This window comes from Excalfactoria chinensis, chromosome 7 (genome assembly GCF_039878825.1).
Source record: "Excalfactoria chinensis isolate bCotChi1 chromosome 7, bCotChi1.hap2, whole genome shotgun sequence".
Lineage (NCBI taxonomy): Eukaryota > Metazoa > Chordata > Aves > Galliformes > Phasianidae > Excalfactoria > Excalfactoria chinensis.
The window spans coordinates 20354639-20368494 of NC_092831.1; the positions used below are offsets into that span (position 1 = coordinate 20354639).

Consider the following 13856-nt stretch of genomic DNA (forward strand, 5'->3'; position numbering starts at 1 on the left):
AAGTAGAAGTTGGGATATATTGTATGCTTCAACCAGCAGTGGTCATTTAATATGGTGATATAGAAATATGTACACGTGAAGCGCAGTTCAAGTAGCCTTCACATGCATGTCTGTGAGCAACACTCTCCAATCTGAAGGTGAGTCTATGAGCTAACAAAACTGCTGGCAGAACATAACCCTGATCCCTGTGCTCCCTCCTCGTCACTAATGCAGCTCACATAGGAAGGCAGTGAGGAGGTACCCAGAGCTGTGCAACATGTTCCCTTTTCATCCAGACAACAGAAGCTGCTCATATAAAGGTGAATGGGGGATGAGGTCAACCAGAAGACATACAGAAGTGAGCTGAACGCCACATCTTGCAGCTTCTCATCGATGTTAAGCTTACAGAAAGGTCAGCTTCAATGCACTGATTGCTGGGTGAGTGCCACACTGCAGTACAGCCCCTTCTGGCAGGAGAGCTCCTCCTGTGTGCAGTGCAGCATGGATGATAAATGTGCGTTATTGCAGTCTGTTCTGTGACGCAGCATAGAAGGAGGCACTCAGAGAGTACCTGGGCTGTAAACTTGACAAGTAGTTTTTTGTTTCAGAACCTTTCTAGTTGGTCTGAAACCACACACGGTGGTCCCATGTACATAGCACATGACAGTCCATTAAAATACCTATATCTCAAAGCCTCTCAGTGTTTGTTTTTTTGTTGTTTTTTTCTTTTTTTGTGTGTGTGTTTTTTTTTTGTTGTTTTGTTGTTGTTGTTGTTTTGGTTTGTTTTTTTGTTTTTACCCCTGGGAATATAGATAATAGTGGAACATTTGAAAGGATCTGGTACTGCAAGTAAGTTGTACGGTAAATGTGGGGATTAAAATATTTCAGGACTAGGGTTCCTATGAGCTGCGACCTTGAATTTCTGAGCTCTGTAATTTTGATACGGTCTATTTATCATGCTGCCCAGAGAGGTCCTCATAATGAGCTAATTAAGTTTCAGATACACAAGCAGTGACTATGTTTTTTTACTGCTTTACCAAAATGAGAGCTTAATAAAGTCTACGCAAAATTAAAATACTGCCATAGCTAATTTAATTGTTCCCCCATACTGCATAATTGAAAGAGCATTTGTGAAGTGATTTAAAGTTTCACTGCATTCAAACTAGAAAATAAAGAAATCCAGCATGCAGTTATCTACTGAAAGCTTTAATCTGGCTTTAACTCACTTTTCTTCCTGCAGTGGTATCTTAAGTGTGAGTCATTACTCTTAGCAGCAGTCCCTATGAGCATCACGCCAAGAGACAGCAGTGTCCAGCAAACTGCTGGATCAGAGTTCAGCACATCATCAGCTCTGGGCTCCGGAGGGACGTAAGTCACAGCATTAAGCTGTTTTTTGCTTATACAAGAGAATTACTAGACAGACTCCACTTTGAAAAAAATAAAATAATAATAATAATAAAAAAATCAAGTGATGCTAAAAGTGCTTAGAACAGCAAAAGAGATAGAATCATATGTTACACAACTGCTTTAAGGGCATTCCCATAGGAACAGGAAATCCAAGAGGAACAGCTGAACACTCACTGCAGTCCTGTGGAACTGTGCCTAGAGCAGCTGTCAGCTCTGCAGAAAACAAAATTACAGCATGCTCTTCTTTTGATCAGGGCATGAACCAACTGCCTGGTAGTCCCATCTGACAAGGAGAACACCTCTCTCTTACCTGAAGAGTGTCATGTTGCAACTCAGATGAAAGCACTTTGAGAGAGAAAACGTTTGTCCTTAAGAGAAAATGGTGAACCGGCACAATGAAGGGGGAAAAATGTTAACAGTTTACCAAGCTTGATCAGAATACTGAGCAGAACTGTTAAGAGTCTTAAGCCATCAGCAGGGTGGGCCTAAACAGAACAAATCTAATCTTGGCCACCTCTAGACTACAGAGTGTTGTGGTTACACATGGACCACTCTCCTGTGTATCTAAATAGATTGGAAAGCCACTGGATTATGAAATAGAAGTACATCAGTAACCAATAATACCATGATCTAAGCATGAGCTCTCCAGTATATATAATAGCTATGTTTAAATGTTGTTTCACCACTTCTCTACAAACTACAGTGGTATTAAAGACGGCACTCTCTTGTTCCCAGAAGGAAACCCAGCCTTCCTGCTGGGTTTCTCTAGTGCTGATGCTGGGTACTAAGACAGCTTTCTTCACCTATTTAGATCCTTTTTTTCCCTGCATGAGGCTTGTCTTCAATCTGAGACTCTAGCAGCTTCAGCCACCTCCAGGAAGAAAAACACGATACTCCAAGAGTGTATTTATGAAGTTCAATAAAGCTAAATAAGAAAACCAGACCAGAAAATAATACAGTTTTCAGTTCCATGCATTTATGTGACTTTACATAAAATTCAACAATTTTAAAAATGCTTCTAATGTTAAAATAGAAATTCATCAATTTCTAGCTAATAACTAGTCTCTGTTCTCTTTGAATGAATGCAGCTTTTACATCTACTTACAAATAGGTATATAGTATAAAATGATAAATTCATGACACAAGGGCCACAGTTGGTCCCAATAGATGTCATTTTGTTACCTTAGATAATGTAACAGGATCTTATGGTGCTGGGACCCTTGCTTTTTAGGCTCATGACATCTGCTGGGAAGTTATGAAATTTGCCAAGAATTTTTTCACTAGTATTTTATTTTATTTTACTGGCTTTTAGATATTGAATATTTACACCAGTTGTTTTATTATTATTCTTTTTGAAGAACTGTGGGTATATGTAATCTAGCTCAAAGGTACTTAAGGAGTTATGGTAAGTAATTGCACCTATTTCTATGCCAAAGTGAAAAGTGATGTGGGCTTTACAAGGGAAATGCTGTCTGAGTTTAACTTAGTTTTCACTCAGACATGCATAGTTAGTAAACATTTTCTGAAATAGCAAAGATAACATAGTTTTCTACCTGTAGTATAAGAATAACAGAAGGAAGGTAAGTACCGTGCAAGCATATCCAATGAAACTGCTCATTACATACAGGATTAGTGCTGGATCAGACTGAGTATGGTCTGTGGCCTCATACTAAGCGAGAGACATACAAATGCACGTTGAATAAACAGTGCTAGCCGAGCTTAATAAGCTGTAGAAGACACATTATCCTGTCAAGAAGTTATTATAAGATATATAGGAAATCAATCAAAATCAAGATGGAACGGGCAATTTTAATTTAAGAATTTGTTTCTCTTTATAGCCTTTCAAGTTTTGTTAACGTGTTTTGATTGACTAAATAAGCACAGAGTTTGGTGTTATTTTTGTTGTTGTTAGCGGAATATGAATGACAGGCTGAGCTGCAGTATTTTGTTGCCATTTCTCAGTACTCTCTAGAGCAAGCAGACAAGTCCCTAAGTACGACATCTACATGATTCTACATCTGCTGTTGTCCTCAGCCTTGCTTGGCCAGAATGGTACCACTGAGCCTCATGCCACCGACTGCTAAGCTGAGCTTGAGCAGGTTCTGCTGTGCAGCTGCTGCTGAAAGGAAACACTGCTGTAACACACCTGTTGCTGCCAGAAAGCTGTAACTGAAGCATTCTGCCTGCTGCTGCTGGAAAAACAGGCCAGGATGTGGCTGCAGTAAGGCTGCAATAAGCAGCGACATGTCAGTGACTCCTAGCAGGAAGCTGAAGATCAGAGAAACTGCAGTCTTTTTGTTCTAAGATTGTAATTTTGATTTTCAGATAGTGGCATTAAACTGAGGTGGAAAGGACAAGCATTTCCCTATCAGTTTACACTAGTCATGCATTATTAATGATGCAGAACTAGAGAGCTTAGCTGGAGGTCTTTGAGAAAGGTTTTTAGCAGCACTCCTAGAGCAGGGTAGTTCAGATGCTGTTGAGTATTTCCAAGTAAAATACAGCTTGATTTTTTTTTTAATTTAATTTTATTTTATTTTATTTCCTTCCTCTAAGCAATTTATTTGGAAGAATACAGCAAAGAAAAACATGGGCTTTGGATCTGGAAGTTACACTTGAGGCAGAGCTTTTTGTTATTATCATTTCTAATGTAGTAATATGTTTGCTGCTGCAACCAAAAACTTTGTTAAACAGGTTGGTGACGGAGGAAGACTAGTGCCAGTGCCCAGCCTCAGTGAAGCCGATAAATACCAACCTCTCAGCCTTGTGATCAAGAAAAGAAAATGTTTGCTTTCAAAAAAATCTAAATTCGCTTCAACACCTTTCACATTAAAAGACATTCTTGAAGGGGAGAAAGAAATTTCTGCAGGTAAGTTTTCTATTTATCTTCAAAGCAGAAAAATGCATGTTTTCCCACTGTTACATGCCAGTGGTCGTGGTTTGATCTGTGCAGTTACTATAATGGTTCTTCAGTACTTGTGCAATAAAATTTTGCTTAGTCAGTTAGTAAATATTTAGGGAAAAACAAAAGAATTGTGGTTAAAAAAGAAAAAAACTTTCAGGAAAATTGTGAAAAAATAATAGAAGTCAGTTACATTAAAAAAGAAACACAAAACAATATTTTTTAACAGATCCCATTAAGCCTCGTGGGCTGTTTTTTTCTCACAAATCATAATAGACAGATTGGTGCATGTTGATTAATTGCTATTTAATATTTGATTTTACTTTTCACCATTCTCTATATATTCACATTTAAATAGGTAGCAGTGACCTAAGCTTGGCTGGTGTTTCATGTTTGTGATCCCATGTACTGAGCTGGACTCTGAATAAGCAGAAGCATTTAATGACAGCAATCTAACAAGTAATAGGTTTTGTATAAGTGTATTTTTTTTTGTTTGTTTTGTTTTTCACATTTGTAATGTTTTTCTCATATTTGAAGAGTTTAACTATGTTTGTCTTTTCAATGCAATATCAAAACGTTTTAAGATTCTATGAGAAGTAGGTGTAAAAATTGAGCTATACTGCATGTATTTTCTCTTACTTTCCTTTAAAGAGTCTGAGCAATTTATAACTACATGATATGATTTCTCAAAACAATTTAATTGCTTAATTTTATTTATTTTTAAGAATGTTTTAATAAAGGTATTAATTGCACAACAAGTACATGAACTAAAAACTCTACTAAGAAAAAAATGGTATGTGCAAAGGAAGATAGAAATTTCTGCTGACCCCACAGAGTGGTGATTGCAGGATGCAAACAAGATGAAGAAAATCCTACTTATCTTGCATTCAGAACAAGCCACCTGTCTTGTCCTGAATGAAGAAAAAGAAGTTAAATTCTCATTTAAGAAGTCAGAGGAAAAGGTTGCAAAATCTCATTACAGAGTCTTTTCTGCAAAGGTTAGCTGTCATGTGCTGAAAGGTATTGTCCCTTAATGTGAACAAAGAGATTTGTAATTGAATTTTTTTTTTTTTATGTGACAAATACAAGCATTGCAGTCTTTCTTATGTTATGAAAAATATATGAAGGTTTTTTTGTTAAAAATACAGACAAACAGGAATAATTCTAGGTGGCATTCTAATGTTATTTTATCCTAAAAGCTCCAAAGAATAAGAAAAAAAATAATAATAATTGGAGGCCTAATCCACTGATCTATCTGCCCAGTTTGTATTAATTTGGCAGGCAACCAATGTGTTCTAATGGTTTTCTGTTAGTATAATGGAAACATAGTTAAGGTTATAAAGAAAGCATTATAAAAATGCTTTGTTACCTATCCTGTTGTTATGTAATAGATGACCAGAAATGTTTGAGTGAATTAGAATTAATCTGTTGTTTTCCTTCGAATTAAACTGGCACTCTCCAAAATCTCTAGGGACACATGGAAACCATGTCAAGATTTTCTAGGTAACAGCTAAAAGGCAAAATTAATGTTACCAGCAGACCTGTATTGTAAAAATGAAAAGCAGTGCGTGGTTAACTTGTTCTACATCTAGAAATTTTCAGATTTTCCTAACATTATTTTACACAGGAAATATGTAAATGTAACTCCAACAAAACAAGCAAACTAAAAAACCACTTTGTCCTACAAGTTAGAAAGCAAGAAAAATTGCCTCTGCATAAAAAGTCTTTCCAACAAGTTGTTAGGTATCAAGATATGATGTGTGTATCAACCATGTTATCTTTCTCTTTATTCCTAATTTCACAATCTGTGCAGTCTTTACTATGTAGTTTTCTTTGTGTTTCAGAGCTTTTATCACTGCACTCAGAACACAGCTTACCTGTTTATCTTGCTTCTCATGATACAGGAGAATATTGATAAACACAGAAATGTAAAAACAGCCCTAATCATCATTTCATGCTTAGGCGTAACCCATGTGGGAGGAGTATGGGCACAGTTCTGCAAATAAGTAGAGAGGTGCCTGAGTTCCTGCACTCTCTCTTTCCATTAGTGATCAGTGATAAACACTGATAAACAAGCACACCACACAGCTGTGATCTTTTTATCAGAACAGCAGAATACAAATAACTTATTCTCTTTATTACATTTATTCTAAGCAAGTTTCAAATAATTAAAATATGCTGTTATAAGTATATAACACTTTGTAAAAATACTATGCTCAAATCTTCATCACAAAATAGTTATCTTCTTTTACTCAGGTGTTTCATCCTACCAGTTGCTCAACTATGAAGACAAATCGGATGTTTCACTCAATGGTAGAAGAGGAAATCAGATAATCAACGATGTTGGTTTTGATGTTGCTGGATCAGATTCTATCGCCTTTAAAGCTTCATTTGGCATAGTGACCAAACACGAGGTTGAAGTACCGACACTGCTTAAAGAACTTACTTCAAGGTTGTGTATTTCGGTTCTACAGTAATATTTTATACAATTAGGTTGCCTCTCTGAAGAAAGTGCATTAATGCAGAAATTTTTAGGTTTTGATTATTTGTAGGCCATCAGTAGTAGTCAAAATTGCATGTTTTCCAAGTACTTTAACTGTCTGTCTAATGAGTCTTAAGATCACCATTTCAATTAGACCCATGACCTCCTGTATAACACAAGCATAGAATTTATCTGAATGAATTCTTGTTTGAGTTACAGTGCATCTTTCAGGAAAAAAAAAAAAATTCTAGAGAGGAAGAGTCCACCAAAGACCCAATGTATGTTATTCCATACTACCTGCAGATTTGAAACTGACTTCAAATGACGTTAGCCACCTTCAGCTTTTGGAGATAGGTTGATTGCCGTGCTGTCGTTTGATGAACTAGAAGGAGATACTGCCAAAATTATTTCTAATGTAAATAATTCAAGATTTTATTAGGTAGTTTACCAAACTTTTAATTTAGAAAGTAAATAGATTTGATTGAGTTTTTAGTAATCTTCTGTGGCACTCCTATAAGCGTAAAACTTTTCTCCAACATTTTTCTTCAGCTCTGGACACTGAAACTGAAATCAGTGGCACTCTTGTGTTGGCACAAATGGGTTTTTTTCTAGGCAATAATATCTAGTTCATATTTCAGTGATTGTCCCTTAGCCACAGTGTCATCCCAGTGAAGTATTGCAACTCAGTAAAGTATACACTATGTTTGGTGTTACATTTGGTGTTTTCAAATATGTTTGTTTCCTAGTGGTTATTTACCAAGCAGAGTCACTTGGTATCCACAACCTCTCTTATTCTGTATCTTACTTTTGTCATAACTTGAGGTGGGGTCAGTTGGAAAAATTGGTCTAGGCTTCAGATAAAAATGTAAGACTAAGAGCCAGTGTCTTTGGAGATTCTCCTAGAAGAACACGTTTGATGATCACTCTGTATTTATAGATTATATAGTATTTTGCAGTTATAGTCCATAACTATCAGTAAGCTAGTTTTAATTTATTTAGCATATACCAAGATCTAGGTATCATTTTAAATTTCTGAAACAAACATTCACTATCATAAGCTTTTATAGAAGCCCTAAGATAGAGCATGAAAACTATTACTAATCAAACTCATAACTATATTGAAAAAAGGATTAATATATTTAATATGAATCAATAGAATTATATCAACTTTATTTTTAAAAACATTATTAATTAGGGTGTGTTGATACCTCTTTACTGTCAGTAATTACAGCATCTACAGTGTCAGACTTAAAATCTTTCAAGATATCCCATGTAACTTCTTTAACATGTGTATGTTATTGGCTTTCTTTGAATCTTTTGGTGATTTTGTTCCCAGACACTGAAAATTAACATGATCAACATGAAGTTCCTAGAAACCTTTTCAGTCAAGTGTTTTATAGCAATGAGACAGAAGTTATGCTGATTTATTGTAAGGTGGAATGATACAAAGGTGGTAACCAATATTCAAAGGGTTATTTATAACAAAAAACTCACCAATACAGATGCCTTCACTGAGAAACACTGAGGCAATCTCCACCAGGAAACAATCTCCAAGAGATGCTGCCTTAGTGGTGGTCAGCCCTTAAATGAGGTCTAGAGGAGGTGGAGTCAAGTCCACCCCTTCTGGGAGCACTGCTAAAAAAAAACTCTCACCTGTGCTCTCACAGCTGACCAGACACTTGCTTCATCTGATTAGAGGTTCAGGCTGTGATAACCAATTTCCCATACGTTTATTTATTGATTTAAAGTTCCTAATTATGTAAGAAGCTTTGTTAAATGCTAATAATCTTGGAATTTTCTCCTTATCTTCCTCTTGATTTTAGAAAAATAAACTTTGATCATTGTCTAGTCCATCAAACAAGAAAAAGTAGGATGGAGATTCTGTGTGTAGTCATGGAAAGCATTAGAACAACAAGGCAGTGCTCATTAACTGTTCATACTGGGATGCGTGGAGAGACAATGAGGGTAAGCATGTTTGACAAAGTTCTGTAACTTAAGAGACAAGCCAAAGAACAAGGTCATTTTTATAGATTGTATGGATGGATTTGATTGCATTTTTACTGAAGTAAACTCTTTTACTGAAGAGAAATGAGATTTATTGCACTGATGTGAAGTGAATGAGAACTTGGACTTTGATTCACATTGCTTATGTGAGGGATGGGGAAAGCACGGAAGGATGGCTAGACAGCCATTTGTTTGGGGTGAAGTCTTGGCAAAGATTTGGGCATTCCTTCTTTTCAGTTTGAAAGTTTAAGGAACATATAACCTATTCTTCCTTTTTGTACTGATCTTCTACAGCTCATTACAACTTTTGGTTGTTGTTATTTTAAGACTTGACTCTTATTCCCTGTCCCATCTCTCCCTCCCTCCTCCTCTCTCTCATTTATACATTTGAACTTTCAAATCTTCTTCTGAGGTTTGCCCTTTGAATCATTCAAGTGATTTTCAAGATCTGTTGCAGGTTAGATTACTGACTTATTTGTGAAATTTGATCCTCAAAGATTCCTCCTGGTAGTGTAATTTTCAATATGTAAATTTGAGGTAGTATTTTTGCTTATTTTTCATTTTGATTTGATTTTTTCTTTTCTTTTGATGATTTTCAAAATTATAGTTCCACATAATTGAAGACCAAAATAACAAAGGACGGGACAAAGCCATTGTTTTTCCTGCGCATACAACAATTGCTTTTAGTGTATTTGAACTTTTTATTCGTTTGGATGGCAATTTTGGTAAGTCACTTGCATTACTATTAGTGTCATTACTGCAACTGTTCATAGTGGATTGTTTTACTTTCTGAAACAGTTTTCTTGCTCTTGATAAGCATAGGCCCCAATTCCATAAAATGAATATGCTTTAATTTTAAGCACTCTAATAGTCTGAATTTAGATCTAAGGGAAACAATTCTTTAAAAGATGAACAAGACAGTTAAAGAAAAATAGGCTGGCATGGAAAGATTTCTCAAAAATAATAAGACTGTGTTATTATTGTGATTTTTGCTTCCTACAGTGCTCCATTAGCAAGGAACAAAAAATCACATACTTTCTAGCCTTTAAAGACTATCTGGTCACTTTTGCATAAAATGGGAAAGTAAGAGACCTAAATGAAGAAGAAAATGCGCAGGACTTTTAAACAAAAGGAGGAATTTTGTTACTGTTGTTGTTGGGTCTTTCAAAACTGTTTCAGGAACTGCATGACTCTGCTTAAGATTGTGGCTTTCTTTAAACAGCAAGATGAAAGATTAGGGAAGTGATCTGTACCACTGCAGATCTATACAGCAGTATCTGCTTTTGAAGTTGCAAGTATCTTTGAGTATATACAGTGTTTACATTTCAGGACAGAGACTCTGCATTTTAAAGCACTTTTTTTAATGAGCTGTGAGATACCGCTGCCATTTTGTAAAAACTTTAAATAGAATCCCAACTGCTCAGACTTACCTGATTAGAAGTACGAGATAATACAAAATAGTATCTCGATATAATTTTCCAGTTTTTTAAGTGTCTTATTTTACCTTGATGCAATGGTAGGAATATGTGCAAAAATAGAGTTCTTGCTGAAGTCAAGGAAATGATGAATTAATTAAGAGGGTATTTGTATCTGCATAATTAAAAAGAGCTATCAATTGAGGTTTGGCTTTTTCAGTTTCATGCAGTCAATTATTCATATATTTTACTTTTGAGTTTTTCTCTTAATTTATTTAAGCTGGTACTCACTTTGAATTTTAAAAGTCATGTTTTTCAGCTGATACTGCATTGGAAGAGAGGAACTCACAGCCTCGCTTATAATTTCTTATTTTTAGTTTCAAATGAGAGGTCTCTGCAAAGAGATGTTTCTTCTTCAGATACAGGCGTTCCGTTATTATGGTATTGGCAGTCTTAATTCCTTAAATCATGCAGAAACTCTGAGAGTGTAAGCTGAAAGCTACCAACAAGCTAAAATTTCCACTGGCCCTGTATCATTTGATTCTGTGCTATTACTGTTTACAGATTTGTATTATGAAGTGTTACTAGCCATTAAAAAACATTAGCAAAGATTAATTTAATCCCACTTACTTTATCAACCTAGTATTGATTAAAAACAGAATATTAAATTGTGTTGTACAGCTATTGCTTTGCTATTGCGTTCTTTTAAAAGCTCACATTTAATTTTTACAGAGCTGTGTGTGACTCCGATTGCAAAGGGGGGATTTGAAAAAGAGAAATCTGGATCATCCACAATGAACAAATTAAGGAGATTGAAGCACAATCTCTTTCATCGAAGTATGTCTTTGCATAATGTATGAGAAGTGTATTTTTGTTTTTAGTTTGTGTGTAAGATGAACATTTAAATAGGAAAATTTTAAGGCAAAGTATACCTAACTAATTCGTTCTGTACAGAAATGATTTTCAAGTGATTAAATTTATTATGACAGTCTTTTTTGTATTTAAGTTTGCAGTATTGCTGTTCATTAGAACTAAAGATCTTAAAAATTGATGGCTGATGATAAAGTATTAATCTGTTAAGATTAAACTTATTTTGTATGTTCATATTTTACATGGAGTATCCAAGTCGTAATCGATAAGTAATATTTGAGGACGTATGCTTCATGACAAAGTTTAAGTGTCAAACAATATTCATTTAAATATTAGAATGTACTCTTTAGGCTGCATCATCACACAGCAGGGATATTGGCAAGAGGCCACTGTAGTTCTCTTATCTTGTTTGGATGTGAACAGAACCACCAAAAATAGTATCCCTGTATGTAGGCTGCATTTTCATTCGGATACCTCTGACTCTATACTACTCAAATTCGGGAACTTGTTGTAATCAATATAAAGCAAGATCCTATACTTTTAACACACCTCGGGCTAAGTATTGAGGAAGGCTGCAAATCTGAAAGAGTACCAAACACATCCTTCTAAGGGCTGCTCAGTACAGATGTTCTTGCTCTGTTGTACCCCATTCTTGATCAAAGAGCTCCTGTGGCCCAAACCTTCAGTTGTGTTCCAGTCTACCCTAAGGGAACCAATCTCCAGTTGGTACAGTACACCTCACTATCTGTAGCTGCCTAAAAGTTGTTTATCCAACATAAACTCATTACTCCCTGAAAAGAGAGTAAAAAGACAAGTCAATCTGAAAGCGACATTCTCCTGGGATGTTTGGATGCTCAGAAATATGCTAGGAGGTCAGCATATAAATATAAAAAGTAATTCTAGCTTCTGCCAATGTCTTTTGTGAGATTAAAGAAAAGTTTTCACCATCCAAGGCTTTTGATGGGAAGTGGTCTTTGGTGCAGCATATTTAGAATGGATTCATGAATCAGCTGTTATTTCCATCAGTTGATTCACAAATTGTTTTGTAAACGCTTCATAATGCAATGACAAATTTTTGGTGATTTTTTTCTGTGTGTGCATTCTTTTTCAGATAAAAGAATAGTGAGTATCATCCCTAGCTCTGATGGTTACTTGGAGGACCTTTTTACAGACTACTATGAGAAAGCTGCAAGCATGACTGATCTCTCTACAAGCTATCTCAGAGAAGGGGCTCATGTTCGAATTAATTTACTTAATAACAACATCCCCAAAGGTCCTTGTGTCCTTTGTGGAATGGGAAGTTCTAAAAGAGAAACAGTCTATGGATGCCTAGAGTGTTCTTTCAATGGACATAAGTATGTACGACTGCATGCCGTGCCCTGCTTCGACCTCTGGCATAAGAGAGTGAAGTAACTACTCTAGGTAAGTGCCTGTTGTTACAGACACGGGCATAACTGTGCCACATAGTTTTTCAAGTTATTACATGTGACTCAGATGGGTTAAATGCAAAACACTGGAAGTGCAAAATATTTTATTACACTACTGTTTTCAACTTATTTGCTTCATAATGACCTTAATCACTTGAAAATGTTCTAACGCATTCCCTGACATTTTGCTTTTCATCTTTCTAGTGCCTTCATACTTTATCATGATGAAAGATGTACTTTTAAAATGAATTTTAATGTCAAAATATATGCTATAACTTACCTATAAAGAAGTTGTTTACACAAACTTGTTCTGAAGCCTTCAAACATTGCCTTTACCTACACTGGCATATAATGGTAAAATGAGAATATTTGTTAATAATTTAGTGTTCTCATTAATGCTTAATTGAAGTATCAGATTAAAAAACATGCTGAAACTTACTTAGCTCAGTCTAACGTTTCATTTACAAAAGGGAACTACTAAAACTGATGATAGGAGTTTCATATTAGGATGTCATTACTGAGAAGTACCAGCCAGCTTACCTGTAGCATTTGGATTTTAGGATACAACTGCTCTTGACTTTAATACATTTTATGTGTTCAGAAGAAAAATGTTTAACAGGAAAAGTTTAGGAAATTTAAGAAGATAACAGAACGAAATCCTTTGAGCTAGACTGCAGGCTGAAGTTTTTCTAAGTAGTTCTCAGTCACAAAAAATAAACTGTTGTTTAGAATATATACTCCAGGGGGCACTACACAACAACAGCCAACGCAGAGATGGGGAGAAAGGTTGATTTGTGTACAGTTCAAGCTTTGCCATTGCTATGTTGAAACAGGAAAACAAAATTTGTTTGTACGTTTTAGAGTGATTTTTAAGGATAAAGCCGTATGTGGAAGTTTGTTGGTTGTTGGGTTGGTTGTTTGTTTTTTGCCTGAGCTGCCATTTTCACTGTAGGCACACCTGATTCTTCCATGTTGAAATAAATGATCATTTCCCCTCAGTAGGAAAGAACGTTATACAAGTATTATGATGACACCTGCATAAACAGAACAGTACTGTATGTTAACTACAGGAACATTAACTTTATTTTATTAACTGTAGAAGGACCATGTATTAACTGTCACTGCTGCTGCTTTGTGTTTTTTCCAAAGCGAGGGAAAGTAGATGCCCAGATAAATACTTATACTTATGCTTCTACAGGAATATCTCCTATTCTCTTCCACCTCAAATAAAACATGGTATTATAAGTTTCTAACTTTTAGCCAGTTTATTAAGCAGTACACTGTATTAGCAAATTTACTGCAGTCAAGGTTTAAAAATCCCCTTAAAATATTTCTAAACACCAAATTTCAACAGGTGTCAACAAGTACTG

At 35.5% G+C, this 13856-nt stretch overlaps 1 protein-coding gene across 3 annotated transcripts; it reads left to right on the forward strand.

Annotated features, from left to right (window-relative positions):
* Nucleotides 1-1249: 1249 nt before the first annotated feature.
* PJVK (pejvakin) lies at nt 1250-13098 on the forward strand. Of its 3 annotated transcripts, XM_072341252.1 has the most exons (7): nt 1250-1347; nt 4081-4255; nt 6545-6740; nt 8594-8735; nt 9382-9499; nt 10922-11026; nt 12171-13098. In XM_072341252.1, the coding sequence occupies exons 4-7, from the start codon at nt 8643-8645 to the stop codon at nt 12470-12472; spliced, it is 618 nt and encodes a 205-aa protein (XP_072197353.1). In that variant the 5' UTR covers nt 1250-1347; nt 4081-4255; nt 6545-6740; nt 8594-8642; the 3' UTR covers nt 12473-13098. The 3 variants fall into 3 exon arrangements, with proteins under 3 accessions (XP_072197353.1, XP_072197351.1, XP_072197352.1); XM_072341250.1 differs by lacking the exon at nt 1250-1347 and having other exon boundaries at nt 4018-4255; XM_072341251.1 differs by lacking the exons at nt 1250-1347; nt 4081-4255; nt 6545-6740 and having other exon boundaries at nt 8453-8735.
* Nucleotides 13099-13856: the final 758 nt, after the last annotated feature.